At 44.4% G+C, this 27,482-nt stretch overlaps 2 protein-coding genes across 2 annotated transcripts in view; both read right to left on the reverse strand.

The window, feature by feature from the left end:
* The window catches only part of LOC8033079 (MAM and LDL-receptor class A domain-containing protein 2), a 210,314-nt gene extending 209,508 nt beyond the window's left edge, over positions 1 to 806 (reverse strand). Inside the window, exon 1 of the mRNA XM_029973441.2 lies at positions 725 to 806. The gene's annotated coding sequence lies outside the window, so the exon portion shown is untranslated. The remainder of the gene's footprint in view (positions 1 to 724) is intronic.
* Positions 594 to 27,222, reverse strand: LOC120836309 (MAM and LDL-receptor class A domain-containing protein 1). Its single transcript, XM_040210476.1, has 12 exons — positions 27,105 to 27,222; positions 24,219 to 24,368; positions 20,511 to 20,782; positions 18,330 to 18,432; positions 16,276 to 16,398; positions 15,404 to 15,663; positions 13,438 to 13,678; positions 8,418 to 8,552; positions 4,713 to 4,931; positions 2,227 to 2,373; positions 725 to 869; positions 594 to 606 (listed from the first exon to the last, which is right to left on the reverse strand). The coding sequence occupies exons 1-12, from the start codon at positions 27,220 to 27,222 to the stop codon at positions 594 to 596; spliced, it is 1,926 nt and encodes a 641-aa protein (XP_040066410.1).
* Positions 27,223 to 27,482: the final 260 nt, after the last annotated feature.

Raw genomic sequence — 27,482 nt, forward strand, 5'->3', positions numbered from 1 at the left:
ACTGAGACTTTTCTATGTTGTTTTGGGTTGCACAATAAGACATATGCACTCTTTTTCTCAGTCAAACCTTTGACATATTATATTATAAAGCAAGACGCATAGTGCACTTTTTTAAAACTCTAGGCTACTTTCGGTGTTGTAATAACTATCCAGGAGACATTCCACAAATAAGTGTAGAAATCAAGAAAGGGCACTTCTAAGAAAAGACCATTCTCTGTAGATGAGAGAATTGTCACACCCCTGGCGCTTGAAATAAAATGTTAGTGCGACCAAACATGTACCCGTAGTGCACAGAGTCCCCGTGAAACATCACAAATTGCAACCTTGGCAAAACTATTTATATGTGACACTAGATTTCCTACTAACAAAAAAAATTACCTTACCTCGTGCCTTTTCAAGTTCAGTAGAAGCTGAATGCAAGCTTAACAATAAAAGAAGCTGAACAATTGTAGCTTAACAATGAAGATGCTGGACAATTAAAAAGCTGAACAGAAGAAGCTGAACAGTAAAAGATCAACAATAGAAGAAGCTGAACAACAAAAAAGGCCGAATAATTAAAGAAGTTGAACAATGGAGCTGAACACTAGGGGAAACTAAGCAGGAAAACTTGAACAGAAAAGGCTGAAATTTAGAAGCTAAACCACAGAAGCTGAACAGCAGGAGCTAGAATAAAAGTTGAATAGAAGCTAATCAGCAGAAGCTGAACAGTAGAAGCTGCTCTTACCTGCTGCTGCTGCTGCTGTTAGTAGTGAGCTTGAAGTACCAGAAGTTCAAACAACCATTAACCAGCAAGCTTTTTGGCAACACAGCGCTTTTCAGCTTGGCTACGACTTTGGTGCCACCCTTGCTTTCAGCGTAAATGAAACGTCCTGAAGAAAGAGAACGAAGTGACATGCGTCAACAGCACATTGAATCCTGTTGAGGTTTCCGCGTACGGCGAGCGAGTGTTCCGAAATGCGTCGTTGGCACATCGGAACGCAAAAGAGCGGTACGCCAATCGAAGCAAAACATAGATAACTCGTAGGGAGCGAACGATGACGAGGCAGCTCAGCGCACGTGGCGTTATTAGTTGAGGTCGGGGTAAAACAAAGGCATCTGGACGCGTTTTGGGGGTTAAGCAAACAGACGAGGTGCGCAAGGAGCTGACAAACTTGCATGCCATATAAGCCACGCACAATTTATGTGTGTAGATGTTTCAGACGTTTCAGATCAGAGGTGAGTGCTTAGGTCAGAAAGCGAGCACCAGATTCCATTTCACAAGACGTTCGGGCCGCAGCCAACGTTACAATCCAATGAATCAAGCCAGTCGGGAAGAGGCACCAAAAGTGCAACGTCACGACACCCGCCATCTTTTGTATGTTCGCCGTTACTGACAAAACCAATTACGCATTCATAATAGCGCAGGATCGCACACCATTCGCTGCGACCTCGAGGCTTTTAGCATTGAGATCTACACACTATCCTTTCGATCAAAGACAATCGGCGTCCTTCTGACATCACCGCTACTCCTCCGCAAAAAGCAGACGAGCTTGGCTCCGCATAGATAAAGTATGACTCATATGCAGGGTTGAGAATAAAAATCTAAATTACTTAAATCCTGATTTAAATCAGACCGGTTTCACTATCACGATTTGAATCAAACCTTTTCCGCAAAAATGGTCCCAATTATTTTTTTTATTTACGGTTTGTTTATCTTTTGGTGCTCTCTATGTGCATTTGTTTTGTATTTTGAAATGAAGGAATTATCCAGCAAGAAAGATTTATATCAAGTTGGACACGAGAACAAAGCAGTGGCCTTCCGAGCACGACGGAACATTGAGCTTTCTTTTTAACACTCACTTCACTCTTCAGTTACGTAACGCCATATAGCAAGAAAATTAGAACGCAAAAGGAAAACCAAACAACGCTTTTGCGCTAACTCTAGATATATCAAGCTGTTAATTAAACTGCTCAATAACTTTGCTGTAATTATTCCTTGCACATTGTTTTCAGTGATCGAACAGAGTAACCAATAAATCTATCATGGTTCAAGATACATCTAGTGGTTAAATACGTTACTTTATGGCTACAGCGATTTAAATCGATTAAATTTTGTTCACTTATTTTTTTCAAAAAGTTACGACTTTTTTTTATCCTGCGACCAAGTAAAAACTTGATAAATATGTTACCAGAGAAAGGTTTTCCTGTTTGTCCTTGATCGAGGAGCTTTTCAGCAAGATCACTCACCGGCATAGCCTCCAGTGGTGTGGTCGTAGTGCAAGGAGGCTGGAATTCTTTCAGCAGGCTCGTTAAGCACCCAACTAGGTTGACCGGATGTTGTTTCGTCGGGTTTCCAGGAGCAAAGGTTGCCAGCTTCAAAGTTGCAGCTGAGACCTGGCAAACAAAATTTGAAAGAATGTGAACTCTGGCTGTTGACAACCCAGAAAGCACCGAATACTCGAGGATTGGGACATGTTCGTGCTTAATTGAAGTGTTGTATTAGAATAAAAATTTCAAACCCAAAATGACTTTGGAGGCGAAGGGGGGGGGGGGGGGGGGGGGCTTAACAGTCGAAATTCTGATTTTATTTCGACTTGAAAAAAGGCTCAAAAAGGTACAAAGTACAATAATTATCCTAGCACAAATTGAAGAATGTCTTAATTACTACTTAATTTTCTTGGCTAAAAGTTCATTTTCATCATGAACAAGGTAATATACCTTTGAAAAGTGTGATGACACACTTCTTTTTAAATTGTGTCGTCTATATGTTGCTCTTGAAAGTGCTACTAGGATTTTATGGCACTAGCGTTAGGAACCTAGTGTCGAAGAAGAGCCAGCGTCGGTGGCATGACGCGAAAATTTTGATTGGTCAATAGGGTCATGATGTCACAGCCGCATGACCTCGCGAGTAAATTTCAAACCCACAACGCTATCGTAAAACGTGACGTCACGTGTTAAACGAAAGTGATTAAAACTTGACAGGCAATCAGAATTAAGGGTGGCCGCATGTCTCAAAGGATATACTTTATACTGTAATTCATTTGCCTGATGGAAACGTTTCAACAATATTAGGAGCCCACACTCCTGCGTGAGCGCTCCTTCTGTGGTCCTTGTAGGTGACGAGTTACATTTCATCAAAAAGTGTGGCAGGTTCGTGAGACTGTACGTAGGCGTGACTGATACCGGATGTTATCAGTTTTCATTTCTTGTCCTATTTCCTTCTCCCTTTTTTTTTGTTTATTTTTGTTTTTAGCACAGCAATTAACTTTCGGTTGTAAGTTAGCGCCCTCTCTTTGCGCTCCCTTGTCCTAGCCCTACGTCTTTTAGCGCTGTCCCCATTAAAAAAGTATGCACCCCAAGTAGCCCAACTACAGGCCTTGTTCCAGTACTATACCCATTGGGCCTCACACCTTGGTTCCCAAGGTCGCCACCCCGCGCTTGCAAATCGTGAAATATTACTCTCTTTTTATTCGCTATTATGCAAAGGTATCGAGACATTTCAAAACAATGTGTCGGTTTCTCCAGTACCTTGTCAATGAATTCGTACCAGCTTATTTTTTATTCAGACTGAAGCGTCAACCTTAGATTAAAACAAATGTCACTTTCTGCTCCGACGTTTCCTAATCTCCTCCTCTCCCTCAGTTTAAATTCGTATGACCAAAAACAATTTAGAACATAGCACTGCAAAACCTGTCCCAAGCCTCGGAGAATGCCGTAGAAAAACATTCTGTATATATCGACTTGATCCGTAGTATATAGATTATTTTTTCCTTGAAAACGCAGCAGCAACTTACCAACAGCAGGTTTGGCGGGAGCGGCTGTGACCGGAACATCTGAAGAGATACAAAAAGGTTCGATTACAGCGGGCGGCGGCCGATCTTCTTCTAGGACTTGGCAACACCGACGACGGACGTTATTTCCCGTGATGGGAAAGGCTCATAGCAGCTATCGCTGTAAAAAGTTATTTGGGAGCTTAACGTCCCTTTAAATAAAGGACGTTAAGCTTGGTCTATAGGTGGGCAAAAGCTAAAAAAAACGTATTCAAAGTTTTTTTTTTATTTATTTCGCAATAATTTCAAGTCTTAACTCTCATATTCGATCCGCAGTCAAAATTTTTTGCATTTGCACACCTCTACATTTTAGTGCTTTTAGCACCCACAAATTACACTACATGTAAGAATTTCGTCCAAATCCAACAACAAATAAAACAAAACATTTTCGAGAGCGGGGTTTTTCCTTTAGGCCATCCTGTAATCTACGGTATCTCGAATGCGTCTACCACTGGTGCAATTACCGCATCCTTAAAAGTCGTCCCTCGATTTCTGCCTGATCACGCCGTACAAGCGTTGTGCTGTCGCCGGCCGCGATTCTGGCGGTGTCGTGGCAGCGGGGCCTGTGACAAACATCTCTTCTTCTGCAGGTCGTCTTCCATTTTGACTATTCACGGAAGCTTCGGCGGCCAGGAGTTCGAACGCCACGACGGTACCGGCATTTATATTCGCTCGTTCTTTCTGTAGGAACTTCCTCGACCGACTGCCGGCATTGCGACGTCAAACGGCGTCACACGTCGGCTCTTGCGACGTTGTCTCTTGCGACGTTGTCTCTTGCCACTTCAGGGCCGCCCTCAACGCGTATGCAGCGTGGGACACCGAACAACTACGTCCAAGATCAGTTCCCGGCATCGTACTTGAACCAAAGGAGGACCTCGCACGGCCGGAATTATTTGAGCTCACCTCTCGTCCTGATGTGGCCGATGGCGATACTGGCCAGGGCCGCAATGCCGCCGGTCTGACCGGAACGCGTGACGCTGACCTCCAGCTGAGTCTCGTCGCTAGGTTGAAGCTCCTGCTCGAAGGACTGCCAGTCCTCGCCTTCCCCCAGAGTCCAGGATTTCACCGTCTTGGAGCCGTTTGGATGCCACGCGTTCAGACGGACTTCCATGGACTGGATGGCTGCAAGCAGGAGCCCTGAGTTAACTTTAAAGTAACGACATGGAAGTCATATTAGGGTTCAGTCATCCGAAGCTTCGTCTGATATCACAGCGAATGCTTTTCCGTACTTCCCAAGCCTCGTAACGGTCCGCGACGCAGCACAATTACATCGCTCGTGTTTCTGCACGCTAAGTCTAAAGCTCAAGAGGTCACATTTTGTAATTATCGCCAATTGCATCCGCCCAGCACTGTACTCTGTTCTCTCCTAAGATGACAATGAGCTGGAAGCTATGCGCTTGTTGAATTCCTCATAGGCATATTCTTATCGTGTGCCATTTGCCCCCGTTCCCTCTCATTCCCGCCAGTATAGGTGAAGGCAGGGAAGTGGCCGAATGGTCTGATTAGTGCGTAGTTTGGACAGCATTCTTAGCTTAGGGATCAACAGAGCATAGGCGACAGGATGGTGGCGCCCACGAGGCAGTCGGGAAGTTTGCCAATTCTCTAAGCATAGATTACTTAGTGGCTCCAGCTTCAAGCAGTGGGAGCAGGTCGAGTATCTGTTACTCCAAGAGTTATCATACGAAGTTCGTAGCAAGTGAGCGGTAACTGAAAGTGACTCCAGGGGTTTTTGAAGGGAGGGACAAGAGTTCCTAATAAAAAATTTTGGTTATACAATGAGTATAGAGCTAAAGTTTCATTTAAAGAAAAAGTCACCAAAAGCGTACAACAAACGTGCAGCGCAAGTGCAACGCGCCAAATTTAGCACATTTGTGCCGTTTTCCTGCTTTAGCGTGGGAATTAAACGGGTGTACAGTTTTACGGACACAGTTCGCTTGACATTAGCAGCGTGACGGTGGTCACGTAAACCAACATGGCACCAACCACGTGGCCACACGACAAAACATTATGATGTCGCATCATAGTGTCACATAACAATACAATGTGACATCAAATCGCGTAACACTGCTAAATTTGTTGAGCTACATGTGTGCCGATGTCGGTGCATCTCACAACACGCTGCACGTTCCGTCTCTAACGTTACCTGTAGAATTTGGATAAATATTTTTTTCTTATTTATTCGTGAATCAAGTTCAAATTGAGCATACAGGTGTACGTTTACTGGTAGTTATGGGTCTGCAAATAAATTAAAAGAAATCTTAAATAGGAGGGACAGAAAAATATACCATCCCAGTTGGGTCGCTTCTCAATGGTGGATCATTAAGGTTACTTGTCGATAAACATGCCTCCTCTTTATCTACGCGAGGTGGTTCCTCAGGCTTTACAATATGAGCTAATGCTAAAATAATTATTATAAAGCGTTCTCTGTGGTCTAAAGAAATCACTATTCTGAAAAAGAAAAAATAGCAAAATACTTAGTCCGTACTGTACGAAATTAAATTTCTACCTCTTAGGTTTAAAACAAAAACAAAAAGCTTTATGACACTGTTCTATTACTGCGAAAAGCAACAACATAAATTTTACTGCAATTCATCAATGAGAATGTTCTGAAGCTCTCGTCAATCCAGTTGTTCTTGAGAAAAAACAAATCAACAAAAATCAACCTTGCTCCATTCGGACCATCACGTTTAGAAAAACCCTATAGAATATATCATCTCCAAACCAAAAGCAAAAGTTTCAAACGAATTTTGGTTCCCCATTTTCTGTTATAACTCGGCGATTCCTCTTGCCATCAAACACTGGAATGGTCTTCCTGAAACCATTGGCCTGACATCTGATTCGAAAATATTGCTTAGGGCTCTCTGTTATCATTTTCTGTAATCGTGATAGCGCTCCGCGCCATCACTGTTTTATATCTTTCAAACTGCTGTTATTTTTGCCGTGTTTTGTTGTAACTCTTTGGTTGAGTTCCATGCACTTTGCTGATTAGGCAAGTCTTCAAAATATCTCAGGGTTGTGCTTAATCATGCCAACTTCGCTTCTTTTTTTCGGGGTGCATTGTGAAGACGTGTATTGTACACGGTGTTGGTAACGTTTAGATAGGCTTGTCCCAATTGATGGCTTGATTAATTGTATGTATAAGTCTTATGAAACCCCATGTCCAGTTTACTTGAGATATATTTTGTAATTGCCCCCCGCCCCTTTGTAATGAATGGGCTTTTGAGGTGTACTGAAAAAATAAATTAATAAGTTGAGAAAATCTTATTTTGTCCATTGCCTTAAAGGTGATGAAGTGCTGCTTTTTAATTAATATTCATAATTTGCGAGAAGATACAAAATGCAATCTTCAAAATAATAAGCATTTAGAATATGACAACTATTAAAATGTGTCTCTACTTTTTAAGAAAATGTTCCCAAAAGAAAAAGCTGGCAATCTGATTCATGTTACCGACAGTATTTTTATGTTAAATTTAAAATTTTTTTACCAGGTTAGTGTGCATGATGTAGGCACAGCTGAATTATGCAGAGGTTTCTACATCTGTCCCTCAAGCTGGTTAGGGGATTTTCCAGTGTAAAGACAGGAAACCACCCTTTGATATGGTCATGTAGCATTCATTCCATAAGTCAAAAAAGTCACAAGTCAAAATTATCTCTAAGACAATGTTCTTTAGATTTGCCGATATCTATCAGTTACATATTTACTTGTTGGTGGCAGGAACCTACCTTCTAGTAAGATGTAAATTGGATACCGTTATGTTTAGTAAGATTGAAACTGTCTTTCTTTTTATATTTAATTTAAGGGGGAGGGTAATGCTAGTTAAATATTGCAGAGCATGGTAATTATAACCTGCATGTTTCGTTTCGCTTAGCTCGACATGTCATTTGCTTTGATGTTTTTTTGCCGTGTAATACTTTGCCGCTTTCATGCATTTAGTCTTACGTAACAGCATTGCTCTTCAACACCTAGACGAAGGGAAGACCCTTCTGATTGTTATTGGGTCACCCAAAAATAAAGGTTATTTTATTATTATTGATGTCATTTAACAATCTAGAAATTTTATGCAGCCCTAGGACCTACTGTACGAACGTCCGTCACTCAGTAGGCATTAGTGATATACCACACGCAAATATGAAAAACTTGACGCCACAGAGCCTCGTGTCACGCGGGCCGACATTACGTGACCTGATCACTTCACGTGACGCAATGTCACACCATGACTTAACGCCCACGATATTGGATTCAAGAACGTTATTGACACGGTAACACGATAACTTCACACCTGGAGTCACGCGGTCACGCAACCACAAAGGTCAAGCAACCATTTGACCCGCAACATATTATCTGGTCTAGGTGACGCAAGCTACCATACCTTATAGAAGGTACAGCCATTAGCATTCATCCATTCATTCATAGTGGCACCAACCATGCAATAACGTGGCCCATAGTGACGTGCCCCTAAATTTAGCAGGACGTTAGCTCGCTAAATTTAGCCAACGACGGCGCGATACGAATACGGATACGGCCACGGCTATGACTAGGGCGACTCGACACGATGGCGACAGCTGCGCAAATTTTGACTTTGGTTTTGGTAAAGCGAAGGAACAAACCTTTGCCAGTTCGGAGGAAGCGCAGCAGCACTGTGGAGTTGTCGTCTGCTCGGAAGATGGCGCTACGAAGGGTTGCGGTGAGGTTGGGGCCTTTGATTGGCTTTGATGTGTCCACGTAAGCGAACCAGCGGGGTACTGCATGCAAAGAGAATTCTTTCGTGTCACTTCATCAAACCGTGATCATGCTACGGCACATTGTCTGCGGACAAGTTTGCTAGAAGTGCAAGATTAACCACTTCACATCATTGGAGGAATAAAAAGTCCCACTTCCAATTACGGGCACAGTATATTGAAAAGATAACCAATTCATGGATGATTTGTCCGATAAACGTGTTGAAACTTTTATACAATATGTAAGGTTTACATAAGCTATTGTATGGGCTTTTATGGTATCATATGTTTACGTGAAACTACCATATAATATAATTTCACTACATATGCTTTATATCTCATTGTAGATATATGGAGCATGACCTCGTTATTCACATATTCTTCGTCATTGAGGGCCAATGCTAATTTTTACTACCCCGATACTGCCGTAATAAAAAGAATTAAACCCACTGACAATTCTAAATACAAGTGTAAGAAGGCAGATGCAACACCAAGACTGTGCTCCTGTTATCCATATAAATTTATTTTTTAAATAAAAGTTGTATGATATTAGTCCTTCATACATTGTTTTAAATATGAAAATATTCACTACTCGCGTGGTAATTTGCTCTATGGCACATCCACATAAAGGGTGCTTTCTGCAGGAATCAATATTGGACAAATTTCAAGTATTAAACTTAAAAAATGAGCTCAGTACGGTGCACAAGGTTGACTTTCCTAATGCACAAATCTCCCGTAAAGATCAATGCCTCCGTCAATAGCAATACCTCCAGGGCCGCAGCGTTCTATGCATTTATGTTATCGTTCATTTAGTATTTATTTAGGCAATGCGAAAGCCTGCGTGACACTAGAACTAAGTGATATAAATTAACTACCCTAAAAGCCGTTAAGAATGCTCACTTAAAATAAAAAGATGAAGGGTGAAAATTATGGGGTGGGCTATCTTTCAGATGAGACAGTAAAATGTTATTTAGAAAACGTCGGGGCTTCAAGCCACGCTGCGAAGTTGGTTGGCCCGCGACGCTGTGGTATCACCTGCAACGATTGCCCACTGCACTAAACCAAATGACTCGCGAGAGAAAACTAAAGGAACTGTACCAAACATTTTGATATACTATGAAAGGCCAGTGATGTCACTCCCCACGTCGCAGGCTGCCGTCGCTGCGGCAGCTTCCGCAACAGTAATCTTTACCGCGAAACGTATGCGGTGAGAGCTACGTACTTCGCATAGTTATCAGGAGTGCATTATCATCAATCATGTGAATCAGATGCTTGTTTTGCACTCGTTCTTTTTTGAAACGAAGGCTGAGCAGTATGTTGCATGCGTCATATATACTTTCCGCTTCAATCGCTGAAGATTTTTTTTTTTCCTCTGAGGACGCCGATACAAAAAAATCCGACCAACGTGTCATACACAGCTTCGCTGTAACATTTAGTGATAAACACAACGCGGGGAGGGGGGTGGGGCGGGCATTACAAATTGCGTGAAAGGGGAAACCGTACCACAAATCACGGGCCTGGCAAGTTCACGACCCACTGTGCGATATACCTCAAGCAATTCGTCTCAATCTCTCCAGTCACAGGAACGGATACCGCTGAGTACGGACACACCAGACTTGTGCTTCACAGAGTGGTAAACACGCAAGAACCAGCTACAAAGTCAGGTGTCTAGAATTGATAGTGCGGGCGCAGATCGAGACAGCAAAACGTGGGAACCAGTAACGAACACGCATGTCACGTGAACGTATATCGCATACCGCGGACACAGTGGATCCGCGTTTTATGGTGCGACAAACACGAAGAAACCCGCCGCGACTGTTCTCGTTACATGGGCCGGTACCCCGATCGCGCGGTCGCCGGGATTTCTGTCCGATATCGCGCGCCGACATCCGGCGGGAAGGGAAAGGTGAGCGACGCTTCGCAATATTTTGTGTTACGGACATTCGGGCAAAAAAAAAACGGAATGGGCGATCTCTCGGAAGGCGGGCCTTCGTGCGGAATTTTACGAAACCGAATATTTTTAGCGAGGTAAGCCCCACGCAGTGAGTACTGCATCCTTAAAATCTGCTGATCCTCGCATTGAAAATCCAGAAAAAGTAACAATGCCAGTTTTGAGTAGTCATTCACATGGAGGAAAATGACAAATAGCCTCAGTCGTCCCACCTCCAGCATGAGCTTCCCACCTTCGATGACGCTTCACCGTCTCGTGAGCTTCGAGTGAGCATGTGCAGCCAATGCACCCCATAAGACAACAAGAAGTCATGTGAGAATAGTGCATTTGTTCTCGGAGCCATTTCGAAGCAAATTGTGGCTTTAGCCGAATATTTTCGAATGGAGTATCAAACAGAGCTTCCACGCCTTTCACTACCGTTACACCTGCTTAGATGAAAGCGCAGGTAAACACTTGAAGGGTGTTCCGAAGGTTCCACTTATTCATTTGTAAGCTAATTTTTATGTATATATTTGTTTATGGGCTGTGAACTCAGAGAGTGTGGTGCCTCGGGATGGCTAGTAAATGACAGAAGTGACATAACATGAATCCTGCAGAGATGCTCAACTATACACAATAAAGTGAATTTACATTTTTTTTTTCTATAAGCAAATATCCTTTCTTCAATCTTGAATTTGAGAAACAAGATTCTGCATGATGAACACAGGCTGTCGGAACATATCTTTCTGAGATATACTGTTGCAAAACCGCTCTATTAAAGATCCGTCTATGGACCGCACCAGGATTTTTAAAATGTCTTGTCGTACACTTTAAGAATATTTTTGAGTTTTAAAATGTTCGTCGGTTTTCTATGGGGCCTAACGTACTCGGCAAGAAGTCCTAAAGGCTATAAGAGAACCGTCATAACTTTCTGAGTGGCCTGTGGGGTCTGTCCGGCATCCTTTCCGTGATATCACAGCACCCATCGAAATCGTTTTAACGTGTCTATGGTAGAGATCACGTGACCCTTCACAATATATATATTGGGGACGACGCTGGGACATTTTTCATCGGGCGGCCCGAAAAAATCATGGAAATATTGAAGAGACTCTTCCCCATCCCTATCTTGTCGTGGCCGTGGCTAATGCGGCCCCGTCGCTGCGTCTGTGTGTTCTGTGAACGTGTATTCCGGGCTAGACAAGAAGCGCCCAAGGACACCAACTCCTCGCTCACGAAGGAGAAAGGATGCGTGGAGAAAATAGGAGGGGTACTTTCTTCTGTTTGTTTCATAGCCTGTTTTTAGTCAGTCGAAATACGGCCTTCAACAGAATCTAGTCGACCGGTTCTGTGTTCGTCAACGAGCGCAAACTTAATGCGAAAGAACGCGCTGACGTTTAGTTACCGGCTTCCCGTTTTATGCGTGGTACCTATCTCTAGAGCAGCTGAATTGACGAACCAAGGAGGTATCTCAATACACTGTTTCTAGCGCCTCTTCGTCCGTCCGTCTTTAGAAGCACTCAGCGAGCGAAAAAGACGCCGCAGGCGCCACCGTTACGCCAACATAGACGACGCCGGGACTGTGCTCAGGTTTTTTCAACGGCGGCGGATGTTGGTTGCGCTTTCGTGGTTTTCGCTAAACGCGTTACTGACAGTGTATATGTGTGCGTGGGGTGTAGGTGTTCGATTTTAGGAGTTGTAAAATCGTACATCTCAAGATTTTACACAGCGGCATGGTGAGTATCTCGAAGGATATTTTTTTTTGCGACAAGAAACTTGGCTCTCCCTTTTTGGTCTGATCGCTTTCGTGTACAGATTCTTGCGCCCAAGTTATAAACCAAGCGTTGCTTCTTATCGTATTTTTGAGTTACAACATGTATGTAAAATTCAATGTCTAAAACGAATTTTCAATAACGTATTAAACTGAATTTTTCCTCTATGGTTCACAGTCAAATGGGCGTCTAGAGGGTTGAAGGGCTGAGAGGGTTTGAAAGGCTGAAGCGTTCGACGGGCTGAGGGAGTTTGAGGGCCTGAGGCGCTTGAGGGGTTTGTTGGACTGAAAGTGTTTGATGGACTGATGGGGCTTGAAGCGCTGAGAGGGTCCCGTAGCACATCAGGGCTGAAGAGTAATTTTCACTAAAAATAATACTAATGATAATTATTATTTAAGTACAAAAATATGATCCTAAGTGGCGAGCGAGGATGTGCATAAAGGTTAATACCCGCACAGGAGTGTCCCTGCCAGCGCGCCATCCAGGATTTGAATTGAAAAAAAGAAAAATAAGACTGCAAAAAACATGCACACACACACATATACAATTGTACACAAAGTGGTACACATGGCCGCAACCCAAAATGTTTTAAAAGAAAAAGGAGGGTGAAATGTGAAGTCTACTATTACTCCCACATATTCCTATACGAATACACACAAACACACACACACACGATCAGAACTTAATTTTAAGTATTTTAGCTCAATGAAAATATCAACATTAACAGTTTCCATATATTGTGAATCTACACCAGGCTCATGCGCGCACCATCCCGCTTTAAAGGTGTGCTCTTCTTGCAAGAACGCAGTTGTGTTGTCCAGACTTTCCAAGGGACCGTGGCGGGTTACCCAGTTGAGTGCGCTTTATACCGAACACCTGAGCACTGCGGAGGTATAGCATCTATGGCGCTCGCCGCCGCGGTTGTTGCTTCTCTGCAGTGCGCCGGTGCTCGGTATGAAGCGCACTCAAGTGGCTAAACCCGCCATAATCAACACTTGGAAAAATATGAATAATGCAGTTCTGGAAGCGAATATCGAATAGTGCATTTTTTCTGAACTGCTCTTCAAAATTTAATCGCACAACCCTAGCAACGAGCGCTTGCTGGAGGCCAGACGTACCAAGGAGGCGCCTTCCGGTTCTCAATCTCTCTGTGCCTAAAGCAGTTTAATGGCTAAATACATTCGGAAGAAACAAAGCAGCAGTCGCTCACCCGCAGAACCTCCGCCAAGAGGCACAAGCCCCGGAATCTTGGGCGACGCAGAGCCGGCCATTCGTCCCGATCCAACGAGCCACTTGAAGGGAGGCATGAAGTCGTTCTCGTAGCCGCACAGGTCTTCCTCGAAGTCGCAGCTGGCGACGTGCAGACAAGGCTCCAGGGTCAAACGGACGTTGTCTACTGCCACGACTGCCGTGGAGTTGGATGTGGCATTTATGCTGCCGGAGATGAACACCTGTTTATGGGACAATAAGAGTAAAAGAGTTAAAGGAGTAGAAAAACTGTTTCTGGCGTTATCTTCTCATGGCGCAGAACCAATTCGTTCACCCCTAGAACACCAACAATTTTAATAATCCGTGGCCTTTTTTCATATAAACGCGACAACACATCCAAACCCTTTTTCGAGGTATATCTAGGCAAAGCGGCGTATTTCGATGTTCGGTCGAATTTTAGTAAGTGAAAATGCCACGCCCGATTTTTGATTTTTGGAATGGAATTATTGTTAGGGCACATAGATTGACAACGCACAACAAAAGGTTAAAAAGTAGTGTTTGTCGGAGGAACCCTATATTCTAAAGATCGGCATACGAGTTATGTTTGCCAGGAGATAGAGTCACAGCTAGAAGCTGTTTCTATTTCTTCTGGTTAATCGGGGGGTGGCTTGCGCCACCTACTCAAGTTTCCGCCGCCAGTAACTCGGTGCAACTGAAAACATCTTAAAATAAAGGTGTTTTCATCACTATTCCTGCCACTGCCTTAATGTCGTCATGTCATGCTTCGCAAGACTCTCATCGGCCATTTTATTTGACTCCAACGATTTCCCAGAAAATTCACCGACTTTCAAACTCTCTGAACATTATGGGCGATTTCACGCGGCATACATCCGCTTTAAAATCTCCCCGCATGCCAAGATAATGAATTGATTCCCTACGTCTTCACATTTATGGAGGCGGCGTTTTCCAGCTCGCTCGAGTTCTTTCGCGTCTATATCAACTGCATTTGCAGAAGCAGTCGGCAACACAAAGGAGCATCGTCTGGTACTGTATTTAGTGCACAAGAGCCGGAAATCGAGGTCGACTCGTTCGCAAGCAAAATCGCAACAAGATACCGCCAGTTCGACCCTGAAAGTAGGCTTAGGAGGCCCAGTATGTCCGTGTTCCAACTTATCGAGTCCTGTCATGAATGAAGCCACCCACCACACTTCTGCGTTTCCCCAACACAGAAAACGATGCCAATTCATCGTCTGCATTCAAACTAATGGGAAAGTGGCGGACGCCGTTCATCACTGTAGTGGAACGTGGCTCATCGAAAATAAAAAGCCGCTTTGTGAAACTGCCATGTAGGCTTTCCAGGTCAATAAACGTCCCGATAATGTTTTTTTTTTTTTTTTTTTTTTGCGTAGTTCTGTTTACGCACTTGCTTGCTTACAGCCGAGTTCTTGTGATCTCTAGCAACGAGAGAACGCAATGGCACACTGGCACTAACCTATGAGGCGACCACGGACCTATATTTGGACTAGAGCGAAGGTTTTGTGGTATATGCGAGACCAGATGCACATATTACTATTTTTGAGAAATGGTTGTTTATATCATTGGCATTTGCTTCCCATTTTGGATAACGCTTTGACATGTCGTGTGCCTCACACGTCCACGTGCAGCTTAAGCACGCCCGGAGGCGTTGAGCGCGGGTTGAATGCCAGGCGTTCAAAAGAGGCACCCTGTCGTCCTCCTATGTTTACCGTACAATGCGCCCCCGACGTGTCTTTCTTTTTTCTGACGTGCAATGTGTTCCACGGCCACCCGACAGATGGCGCCACTGGGTCTCATTGTAAGATATTCCAATAGGTTTTAAGGCACTCGGTCACAGGAGGTCAAAAGTGTGAACTGGACTTGTTCCAGCTTGTCCCCGTGTCCTTATTGAGCCGGTTTGTTAGCCCTGTATTGTGTCCCACAAAGCCTACCTGGAAGTCACCCTTCTGCTCTGGGACCTCAACTCTGGCGAGAGCCCACGAGGCGGCAGGAACCGACCCCGGTCGCGTCCAGAGGATCTCTGCCGGCCCAGTCTTGAGCGAAATTCCGGCCCAGAGGGTCGAATCTTTTGTTTCGTCCCCGTAGTGCCACAGCTCCAGGCAGCGGGGACGTTGCTTGTCCACAAAGCTTGGACTGGTCAGGTTACCGCTGACCGAGGAACCCTCTTTCTGCGGCAAGACCATCGCCCAAGCTTCAAGGGAAAGAGAACGAGGAAGTTTTATGGTCGATTCGGATCGTGCATCTTTTTCTTGACTCTAATGTCAAAAAATTGGGTTTGGGCAAACAGACGCGCCATTGGAACGAGGCGGGTAAAGTCGCGAGCATACGAAAGCCTCACCCTTAGGGCAAGATTTAGGTTAAACTTCACCGAGGCCCGCCAATTGCCTGAAAAAGAAACGCGGACACAGCCGAAGGCCGCTCGACGACACATGTGCGATGTCTAATCTTCGAGGCGGAGCGACAAAAACGCGACTGACATTGATAAACAAGTTAAGAGATTACAAATTTCTAAAATAAATTAAATAATTATTTTCATGCCCACGAGTAGTGAATCACCTTTTTCAATCATGTTCCTAAAACGCACATATTTGTGAACACTGGTATAAATTGAAGTTAAAAGCAACCTGGTGTGCAAAAGAGCACCTAGCATGATGTCACATGTAATTCGAACTAACAAAATATGTAATTAGAAACTAACAAATGCAACTTCATTTTTACTTCATTTTCTCTAAGATAAGGGTTTTGTCAAAAAACCAACAATCAATCCTGCAAGTTTGACAAGTAGGCGAACTCCAATACTCACCAGAAGTGACGGGCCCAGAGCGCTTAAGCGCCCTGCTCATGCGGCTATCGGGATCGAGCCGTTGGCGCTCCCAGGAACCGTCTAACTTCCAATCACACAGGCTGTCCTCAAACCCGCACACACCTGGAGGAAACGGATACATCACCGCAGTCATGGAAAGCTGAAGTAACTGACGCAGATACTTGAAAAGTGAACATGCTAAATTAACCAACTGACCGTCGTGATTTTTCCGAAAAGTTGTTTGAAAGTAGTCGAGTTTTGTTTCAGAGGAACACTATAAACCAAAGGTTAGTGCACAGTTTTCTGTGTCCTAATTATCTATAAGGAGCTCGCACAGTGCTTGCAAGCTGTTGAGGTTTAGAAGCATCACATGAAAATATTGAAGGCAAAACGTTACCACCTTTCTTTCATTCGGTTTCGTTTTGACGCTTTATCCTCCGCGACATTCCGGCTGCTTTAGATTCCGAACCGGATGTACTTTACAGAGATTCTTTGTCGGATTCTAAGCCCTCGTCGTCTGAACTCAATTCTGAGAAGCGTTAGAAGTCTGAATGGGTACAGACGACGTTCCGGTTGCCATTACCACGAGAGCAGCCGACATGCAAAGCAACCGTCTCATGCCGCATCACGTGCGTGGGTCCTCTAATTTGAAAACTATGAAAGTTTACGGTAAGTTTGATCTCTAAAATATCTCATAACTTTCGGTCGTGTTCAACACCGGAAGCGTTCAAGTGCTACGTGCACACTGGCGCCACCCTGTTTCAATTTCGCGCAGCGCGTCACAGGTGAACGCAAAGAGTCGTGGCACCATCAGTCACAATCAAACGCAAGTCTGTGAACCAGTCTTAGAACCTTACTTCTTTCGATGAAATATTGAAAACAATGCTTTTGTGTCTGTGTGTGTTTCACCAAGTGTTTAGCACGAAAAAAAAACATTTCGGTTTTGCCAAGTGTTTTGTTCATTCATCCAGAAACAAAAACATCGTGTCAAATATTTGAACGGGTCGCGTAATTTCCCTAGTCGTCACTGGATACATAATTAGTTAATTAACACTAACTGCGACAAAGACGGATAGCTGTAGTTTTACGACCGTTTACTTAGCAGCTGAGACATTGAACGGCCCGCGTTCGACCGCGAATGCGAGCCCCCGTGGGCCCCATTTTATCTCAGTGAAGACGATGGAAGACGAAGTAAACGCATCGTCATGTTCGTTTGTCACATCACCTTCCCGAACCAGTCCCCGACAAAAGGAAAAGTATACAATGTGATGTGAGGGTGCTGTTAACATGTAGTGCGGAGCACTCCTGACAAATAGAAACTCTGCCGCGCCAGTGGGCTAAACTGTGTTGGGAAGCAGCTGGAAGTTGATTATCCGGGACAGAGCTATAGCTATTCAGGGGGAACATATTTCTGGCTGTAATTCAAACGAATGACGCCACTTGGTGGCAAAAGGGTTCCGAATGGTAGGTCATGGGTGTCAGCTGCCTGGTTATGCGATATATGCGTGAAATAATGGCACCACTGAGTGTGATTTTGTCCGCTCGTTTGTTTTAGAAAGAGAATTGCAGTGCTGCCGACACGTTTGACGAAGTTTGGCTAAGACACAGCTGCATAGTCGTCATAGCCAAACAAATTCCTTCAAACTGCAACCCTGAAGTTTGCTTAGTGTGCTTGCACTTATCAACTCTAAAAAGACTTCGTAACTTAAGAAACAGGACCAGCACACGCACAATTTCTGAGATCTGGCCTGTAGCTGTGCTGCTCGTATAATGTACATATCAGTGCACAACAAAGAGATACTGCCGTGCAGAAAGTAGAATACAATAAAATCGTTATGAATTCAACGGGTATATTTTTTTGTTGTTATTATTGAAACTTTATTTTAGAAATTATTACGGATCCAAAGATGATTCTGATGTTACCAGAGCTAATGTCAACAAGCTAAGTTTTCGCAGACCTGATTACCAACCAAGTTTTTTATCTTTGAATTTTTTTTATGCACGCAGCCAACACAATTTCCTAAACTACATGCAGTTCGTTCTCTACTACGTACCTTTACCGTCGCCAGTGTCGTCACAAGTTCCAGCGACAGCAACGAACTCGGTCAGCGCAATGTGGCCAGAGACGCACATGGTGCTGTCCACTCGAAACATAAACTGGAAACAAAGGAAAGGTACAATTAATGAATGAATAAAATAATTATTTTGTTTATTTATTTAATAACCTTCAGGTTCAGAGGCAAGACCATGCGCAAAACTCAAATACCCATAAGAAAAAAAATTCAGTGAGATCCATTGGTGAATTCTTAGGGAATGCGTTAGCATAACCCTTTAAAACGCCACACACGTTTGTTTGTTTTTTTGCGTTTCTTTTTTTTTGGGGGGGGGGGGGCGGGGGGGGGGTGGGGGGCGAAACGAACACTGACCCATTCACATCTCTCTTTTGGCTTTTTTTTTCTTCCTCTATTTCTAACTGCCACTGTTTTCGCCTCGTCACAGGGTCAGTGTTAGCGTTTCCCAAAGGGGGTCATGGGTGGCGTTTCCACATGATCATGCTAACGGATTCCTTAAAAATCTACCAATCAATCTCTCTGTAATTTTTTTGACACTTTCTGTATTCTGCCTGTTGCCTGTGAGAATATGTCAAGTCATTCGATAGAGTCATCCATATCACTTATGGAAAGAACCACATCCATCCCCCTCATGCAAGGACCTTCATTTATATTCACGTGTGGGAAACCGCATCCATCGTTTTAACTACGCACACACACGTCATATCCCACACACCGCTAGTACGAAAACCCAGAGCAAACAACAACTATTGATGGCAGAGCGGCAACTGAGCACAGCCGCATTCCACCGCGCCGCGGCGCAACACCTCCTAGATAACAAAGCCGTAGTGCTGAATGAGATGGCGTTATCAGAGAACGCCAGCGCTGGGCGCAGATTAAATACGACGATTGCGTCAACGTTCGACACAAACTTGACTCGAAGCCGAGCACTGACGCAGCACTCGTTTCTAATCTGTGTCCAGCGTTGGTCTTCTCCGATGACGCCATTTCATTCAGCACTACGGCTTTGTTATCTAGGGTGTGTTGCGCGGCCCCTCCTCCTCCCTGGCTCCACGCCAGCTCTGCACGCGACTTTGGCGAAAACAAAAGGGCTCGTTTTGTCGAAAACCCGGTGGTGTCTGTCAGTTTGTCAGCGCCGCGAAGACAGGGAAATGTTGACGCGTGCTGACGTGAGAGCTTTGGACCAATGACAGAGCCGAGCGCGTCACCCTCTCCTCCTCCTTTTTCCTCTCTCCCCAGTGCCGACGAACGAAAAACACTGCAGAGATTTCGTCAAAAAAAATGAGGGATGTAAATTCTGTGGAAAGATGTACCCTCACACACAGTTCAGTGTGTGCTGTGTGAGGTTGGGCAATACAATGCTGCTCTTCCGTGAAGCATGTTTTTTTTTTATTCAAACACTGCTCGAATCCAAGTCCCCCCCCCCCTCCCCCGATTTGGTCAAACCGGATCGAGGCTTACATTGTCGGGGTTTGTCGGCACGTGTCCAAAACACAGAACCGTGTTTTCAACCCCAGCACATATTTGCTTTCACAGCACACATTTACAAGGGGAAATTATAGGGCATTCGTCGAAACACTCGGGGTGTAATATACTCCTTAACTCCTGGATTTATTGGAACTTACTATTTTTCTCTGGAACATACCGGAAACACGAAGCCCACTCGAGGTGGTCCATGCGATTAAACCCGAATCGCAGCATCTTTCAAAATTAGATCGGCTTAAACAAAACAAAGTACATGCTGCCTCGTCGCTACACGTCTGGAAAGCAATACTGCTCACAAAAATATTAGATGGTATATGTTCAGAAAGGACGTGCTCCAACACACTTCATTCCTCTAGGGACGAACGAATGGAACAACCAACCAAATAAAATTGTGTACATAATCTCTACAGCATTGTTTTTCAATCAACTATTCGATATTGTAGTTTTATTGTTATGCCTTTACACGTTGGCGATCTTTCTATATGTTCGGATTATAATTAAAACTTGCACATATTTGTTACAATTTACCTTAAATACGCAGCTTTTTGGAAAATGTATAAACATCCCCTTCTCTCACTAATGGCTTTCAGGCGCTGCCGAGGCAACCTGAATAACTAAATAAACCCTACGGATAATGGGCTCATATGTAGGAGCAAGCCTCAGTAAATTGCAACTCGCCTTGTTACGAGCGCTCTTGAGGTTTAAGGTCCGTGTCACACGGTACCACCGGTCAGCGGTGGTGCAGCCAATCTGCTGGAACAGCGTGGAATTGCTCGATTCGCTCAGGTGCTTGAGCACGAGCCTACGCGGACCAGCTCCAAACATGTAGTAGTGAAAGGACAGGCAGACAGGCTCGGAGAGGGCGGGCAGCGTCGGGGACCGAAGCTCCAGCGCGACCACAGTGTCGTTGGCAGAGCCCAGAAAGCTGCAGTCCATGTAGAAGTAGTCCCCTGCACAGTGATATGTTCACCGGTTATAGGAATACAAATAATGTTAATAATATCAATAACAACAAATTAATGATGCAAGTGTATGCTCACTTTTTCGTGGAGTTTCAAGCCGGAGAGTCAAGTATATATAGCAGAAGAGGCATCTGTCATTTTCACCTCCACTGCAGTAGCTGCGTATTTTCCTTACCAATTTGAAGTGCAGGGGGCGCGGCCAATTTCGTCACAGACGTCCAATATATATTTGGTGCTTTTTGACGTAAACACGTTTTATTTTGGATGCCGCCGACTGCATTTCGAAACGTCGGTCGGTCGGCGAGTGTGTGCGCGTGGTCGGGTGCTCGGCGGCTAGGCGGTGTACTCGCTGGTGTGTGTCGACGTGCCGCCTGCGCTCGGCGCGTATCAATTGCCGACATCCAGAAACAGTGTTTTCCAATTTAGTTCGCCCCGTGCCGTCGGTCACTCCTGTTGCAAAAGAAGATTCGAAGGGACCACAGTACCGTGACCGTCCAACGGCACTTTTGCAGAGCCCTCAATTGCCGTCCGATGATACTTCACCGAGGGTACATACTTCGCGTTAAAAGTCCCGTATAAAACGAATTGTCAAAACGAGGTTTTCGATCCTGTACCGTAGCTTAGTGGTTAAGACGTCTGCTTCACACGCAAGCGGTCGTGGGTTCGATTACTATTTTAGTGATTATTTTTTTTCGAACATTTTGTTTTGTTGGGGCATTTGGCGATATTTACGACATTGTTTTTTCTTTCTACGATTAACATTGAAAAAGAAAAAAAAATGTTGTCGACGACAGTGCTAAAAACGCGAGCTAGTTGCTTTGGATCACGGGGCACGAGCGCTCCTGCAGCGGGTGCAGTCGTGCCAGTCAGGACTACTCGCTCACCGCTTGCACGGCCTTCGCAGCTATTCTATGCAAGGGAGATAGTCCGTCGTATTGCACACAAGTAGAGCTCCAAAAAAATGCGTACGAAATTACTGCGGCTGGGCTCTGTCGCCTCCGCTACACATAATCTTCATTTGCAACAGGAGTGACGGACGGCACCGACCAAAGTTTGAGAATGGAGAAGGCTTATTTTGATGTTCCTGAGAACGCGACGAGTACAGGCGGCAACGTCGACAGCACGCACCAGCGCGGACACCGCCAAGCCGCCGAGCACCCGACCATACATACGCCGAGCGACCGACATTTCGAAACGCACTCAGCGGCATCAAAAAAAAAAAAAGAAACCTGTTGTTGACGTCAAAATAACTAAAATGTCAAAATAAAAGGTTTATTTTGACGTCCGTGACGTCATTGACGACGTCTCTTGCACTTCAAATCGGTGCCGAAAATACGCAGCCACTGCCGTAACAGTTCCAGGATGGCGACAGGCAACTGCACGACATTTCTACGACGTCATTAAGAGGAAATCGAGGGACCACGTTTAAAGGAGCGGTGCAACGATATTCAGTTGGAATGTTTTTCACTTTACACGAGTTTACTGGCACACCTGGGACCCAAGGATACTCACACGCAACACCACTGGCCCAGAAACTCCTTTGTTGCGGTGTAATTTCAAGGACAAAAGCGATCATTTTCATTCCATCTCTCCTCTGCAAAATTTGATGACGTAACTCGGGGATCGCAGTACACCCAAGTGACGATATTTGAATGCGGTTCATAGATCGGACCCGAGCATGGAGTGGACACTCGATTTGGGCTCGTGATAATCGATAGCTCGAGAAACATTCGGGTAGTGGCCCGTGCCCAATCGCTGCAACGACGACAACAGCCGAGCCGTAGCAATGTCTGGAACTCAGCGCGTGTCCTGTGCTTTGCCAACCCCAGCCCGTGGCTAGGGTCAACATTGGCGGCAGATGATCGGCTCCAGATCACGTGGCCGCTTGTTCTGGCTGCGAGTTGAGGGGGTGAACGCTGCTCGTTTTTCTTTAATCTTTTTTTCAAACTTATATTGAATGGGGTGAAATCCGAACGCGTGTTTCATTGGTCATTAACGTCAGGGATTCCTTTTAAGCGGTATTTGCGCAAAGTACAAAACTTGTTGCATCGCCCCTTTAAGGACGCGGAAAACGCAGTAGCAGTCGCACACACGTTTTGGGCATCACAGTGAAAGTAGGTCCCCTAGAGATATTAGGGTGGACACACGCCGAATCTCATTACAACGGACCGCTGCAGCCGCCACAAGCCATCGGAAGCAGTCCCACGAGAGTGAGGGTCACGTTAGCTCCGCAAGGGCTGTAGCGACACGCGACATGTTCGCGTAGTCACTCAATATGTTCAGAGCACTGGAAGGGCTAGAGGGCTCATAGTTCACAGTGGTAAAGTATAGCTGCTATACACAGACAAAGTTTGACAGATCGCCGCGAGAAGCGGCCGCCGAAATGGAAAAGGTGGAGCGGCAGACAACGGATGAGAGGAGAGCATGGAGAATAGAAGGGTAGAAGAGGGCATGACGTCGGCCGCGTAGCCTCCACAAGCCATGCTCCCTTGACGCCTCGCCTCTTTCTCATTTTCCTCCTTACACTCCTCACTTACCATGCCAACGTGACCATATCACGTGACCATAACTAGCCTTCGTCTTACTATAGGCTACTAGAATACACCACAGTCTAGCCTTCGATCTGATAAAACCGACCGGACGGAGCGCGCTCAAGCCTGCAAGGAGTCCTTCTACAATCAACCATCCATCTCTCACGTGACATGTCACGCGCACCAATCGCCAGAGAGATCTGCGGCCACGCTGGGCACAAAATCGTTCAAATTGTTTATGACTAGGCTTCACCAATATTGCAACGTGACCCCTCCTAGTGCTTCTAACCTCCTTGGAGGAGAGCCACAAGACTGGCGCCCCGCTGCGGCGAGACGCCAAAACACACTTCTCCCGAGCGAACAAGTGTGTTTCGGGTTCTCGCCGCTACAGAAGCTGCGCGCTGAGGACCAGGTTCCCGGAGAAGAGGCTCTTTGATGCTCTGTGCTACCAGATCCTCGCGCTCCTAACCTGCGACCGGGCACTTGTGGCTCCGTCGTCGAACTGCCAGGCTTTGTGAGTATAGAGGAGGCTATAGAGTGAAACTTCCTCGTTGACATTAACATAGCACGAAACTACAGATTCTACGCGAGTACGGAGATCTGGGCGTACGTGTGGTTCGGCGACCAGTGGGCTTCTGAGTGCGAACGCAATGCGAGATTTTCTCTCTGACATACGTGGAACATTTGTGAAAAGTCACAGGAAACATTACTCGCTGTTGCACAACCTGAGTACTTTTCTCTAGATGATACGTTTATATTTAATTGAGTGCTATAAAGTACCCGGCCCCGCAAAGACAGTTCCGACGTCTCCAGAAAAAAAAAAGAAAACTCGTTTATTAAAGAACAAGGAGAAACGGAGTACGGCCGTTAACATAACGACACTGGTCACTCACCTTTCGGTCCCCCCGGAGGGCCGGGGGGCAGAAGAGGGGTCTCGGGAGAAACATCCTTGCCAAAACGCCAGCGAGCACCTTCGGCCGAAGTCCAGTTTTCCCACGTGCACTGGCCGTCGGGTTTCAGGGAACAGCTCAGCAGCCCCAGCACTGTTTCCGCATAAACAAGCAAACTGCGCTTCAGCCCGATCTCTGGTGTAGAATTGACTAGAGACAAGTGTATAAAAAGCATGTGACTACAAGTCAAATAGTAATGTTAAACATTCATATACAATCGAATATGAATATTATATAATCACAAATATTCGGCATTTTATGTGATTTATGAATATATACTTCAATAAATGTCTCCTACCTCGGCTACCCCTTAGCAACCGATGCAACATTTTGCATTTAATGTGAACTGAGTATGGTTAATTTAATAAATTGAATACATATATTAAAATTCGAACTAGACCGAATTTTAAAAAGTTAATACCTATATCTTTTTCATTTAACGAGAATTGAGTGTGTATAACCATACCAAGTAAAATATAAATATTAAAAATTTATAATTTATCCAGTTTGAACCTAGATATTTTATATCCGATATAATTTAAGCCTCACTGCTTTAAAAAGTTGAAAATGAATATATTAAATTTGTATTCAACTGAACTGAAATATTTTCAAATCTATATATTTGCGTTCAATGTAAATTGAGAATGAATCATTTCATAAATTACCGCTGGAATTGTTTCAACAAGCATACATATGAAACGGTATGTTTATTGCAGGAGAAATGTTTTGCATAATGGCATTGAAAAAGGTGCAGACCAGACGAGGAGGGTGAAGCGTAAGGTAACATGGCAGGCATAGCAGCCACTGTTTTGTTTACTAAAAGATAGGCTGAAGTTTTTTATTGTTGTTTTTATTTGGCACTGCTCCCTACAGGGAAACTCAAGGGGTTCAATATTTACGGCAAAAACACTTAACGTGTCTCCATTTTGCCTCCAGGATTACATTTATCAAAATTATATAGCAGACTGATGCGACAAGTAGCCACAACAGCGCTTTCAAAATAGCACCCCTCCTTCCGATCATGTTCGATGCGAGAAGGAAATTATGACGCATTATACAGAGATCTCAACATTTCCGCGTTTTTCGTAAGCCTTACCTGAGCAGTCAAAAGCGCTGAGCATGTTCCCTCACAAGCGACACGAGCAAGGCAGCTGAAACCTCTGGGTATGGCTTCACACTCAGCAGTTGGCTTTTCGGTTTTTGTCGCGTTTATGGATACCTTTGGGTCAAATGCTTATGATATTTAAATTCACAAGACAAATATACTCTAGAATTCACCTCTAACTCAATTTTTTTTTTTTTCAATAACCTCTTTAGCATTTTTTTTTAGGTAGTGTCGGATTATAATGGTAGATGAAAGTTGAGCTCCCAAAACGGAGCAAAATTTCCGAGTCCATCAAGCCAACTGAGATGCTCTACCATATCAGCCGCCTCTCCGTACACGTGGTGTAAACCAGTGAAACATGCTAGGAGAAATCGGTAATTCTTAAAGCATTATTAATCATGTTCAGATATTCAAAAATAAGTACTTTGAACAATAAATGTGCGGGCTGAATTGAATTGAACAGCAAACATTATTCATATAAAATGGGAAGTTTCAAATATTTTGCACACCACTAAAATTTACTTATCCTAAAGATTATTGCAGTTCTAAGTACTCGGCAAAATGTACCCAGCTAAAAACAGGGCGACATGTTTGTGACAAATGTCCGCACATTAGTTGGTAAGCCAATGATTGTGATAGGCTCATAGTGTGCAGATCACAACTGGAACGTGCTATTTGCGATGTATGTCTGGTCTCCCGAAGCTCTGGTTGTTTGCCAAAAGGATCGGGGAACGTACCTTGTCAAGACAACTGGAGGCTTCTCAACTTTCCCCCGGTTCCTGTAGTTATTTTAATCATACATATAAAGGATTGGCTGGTCGATTGGTTCACAGAAGTCCGGCAAATGAGGGGGCGCAAGCAACTCACCCATTTTTATTCGCGCTGATGAAATAGGCATCTTATTTGCATCGCACCAGCTGACCCCTATACTATAGTGTTTTTTGAACGGGCTTATAGGTCACACTACTCTCGGGAAGTAATGTGAAATTCTATTAAATAGCTTTCTGTGCAGTGTAATTCTAATTTTTATCAACTAATTTTCAAGCGGAGGAATTGTAATGTAAAATAACTACGCTTCCAAGTAGTTTATCCAAATAAGATAGAAAATGCCATGTTAACTCACGCTAATTATTAATTATTTCAGAAAATGACACTGGACTTGATGCTAAAAGATATCCAAAAATGCTTACAGATCGAGGCGCATCTTTGCTAAAAATAAAAACGACTGGCTTCAACCTTTCGTCAACGACAACGAAGGCGCGATACCACCTAATAGAGTTTAAAAATAAACAGCACTTTCTATCAGAACATTTCCCCGCTAAATTTAGTATGGCAATTCCAACACCACATCACGTGACTCCATGGCAGCACCTGGCACTGTGGCACCATGTGACAGTATGACTCAACTTGACATCAAGTGTAACGTCATAATTCGCTTCTCACGGGAGGGCTTATGACGCGAAGCCAAAGGTTCGCTGTGTTGCTAATACTCCCTCCCGTGATTCCGTTACACTGGAGCGAACACCAATACGAGCAAACAAGGTACATGGAGAAATCCGATATAGAGCTATCGCTTTAAAATAGTGTCAGCTATTTTGGGAGTGTCAAGGGAGGTCACATAAGTCAAACTCAGTCACGACATACTGGATAACAAATTTTGCTAAACCCAGTCAACTCATAAATTCGTACAACGGTGAAACGGTGAGGCATCCAAGCTGTCTCACCCCTATTTCTTGCAGCGTTGTCGCGTGGGAGATTGCTGCAAGTCTCGTTCACGTAGACGGCGATGTCGTCCAGTGCCATGTAGCCGTCCTCGGAGTCTTGGATGGACCCTTGAAACATTATCTGGGGACATAGGACCAAGGTTTGTCGTTCTAGAGCGGCCAAATCAAGAAAAGCAATATACGCCTACACCATTCAAAGCCGTTCACCTCGTTTTATTTTTTTTTATTTATTAATACTATAGTTAGAGTTCAGTGTTTTTTAATAAATTAAAAAATCACAAATACACTAGCCGGTAAAATCTTCACGGGTTCGGCATCCGGAAACTCGGAATATTAGGCTCACAATGCACAAAAAAAAAAAAAAAAACAGAGAAGGGC

This window comes from Ixodes scapularis, unplaced genomic scaffold, assembly GCF_016920785.2.
Source record: "Ixodes scapularis isolate PalLabHiFi unplaced genomic scaffold, ASM1692078v2 PGA_scaffold6__148_contigs__length_123643588, whole genome shotgun sequence".
NCBI lineage: Eukaryota > Metazoa > Arthropoda > Arachnida > Ixodida > Ixodidae > Ixodes > Ixodes scapularis.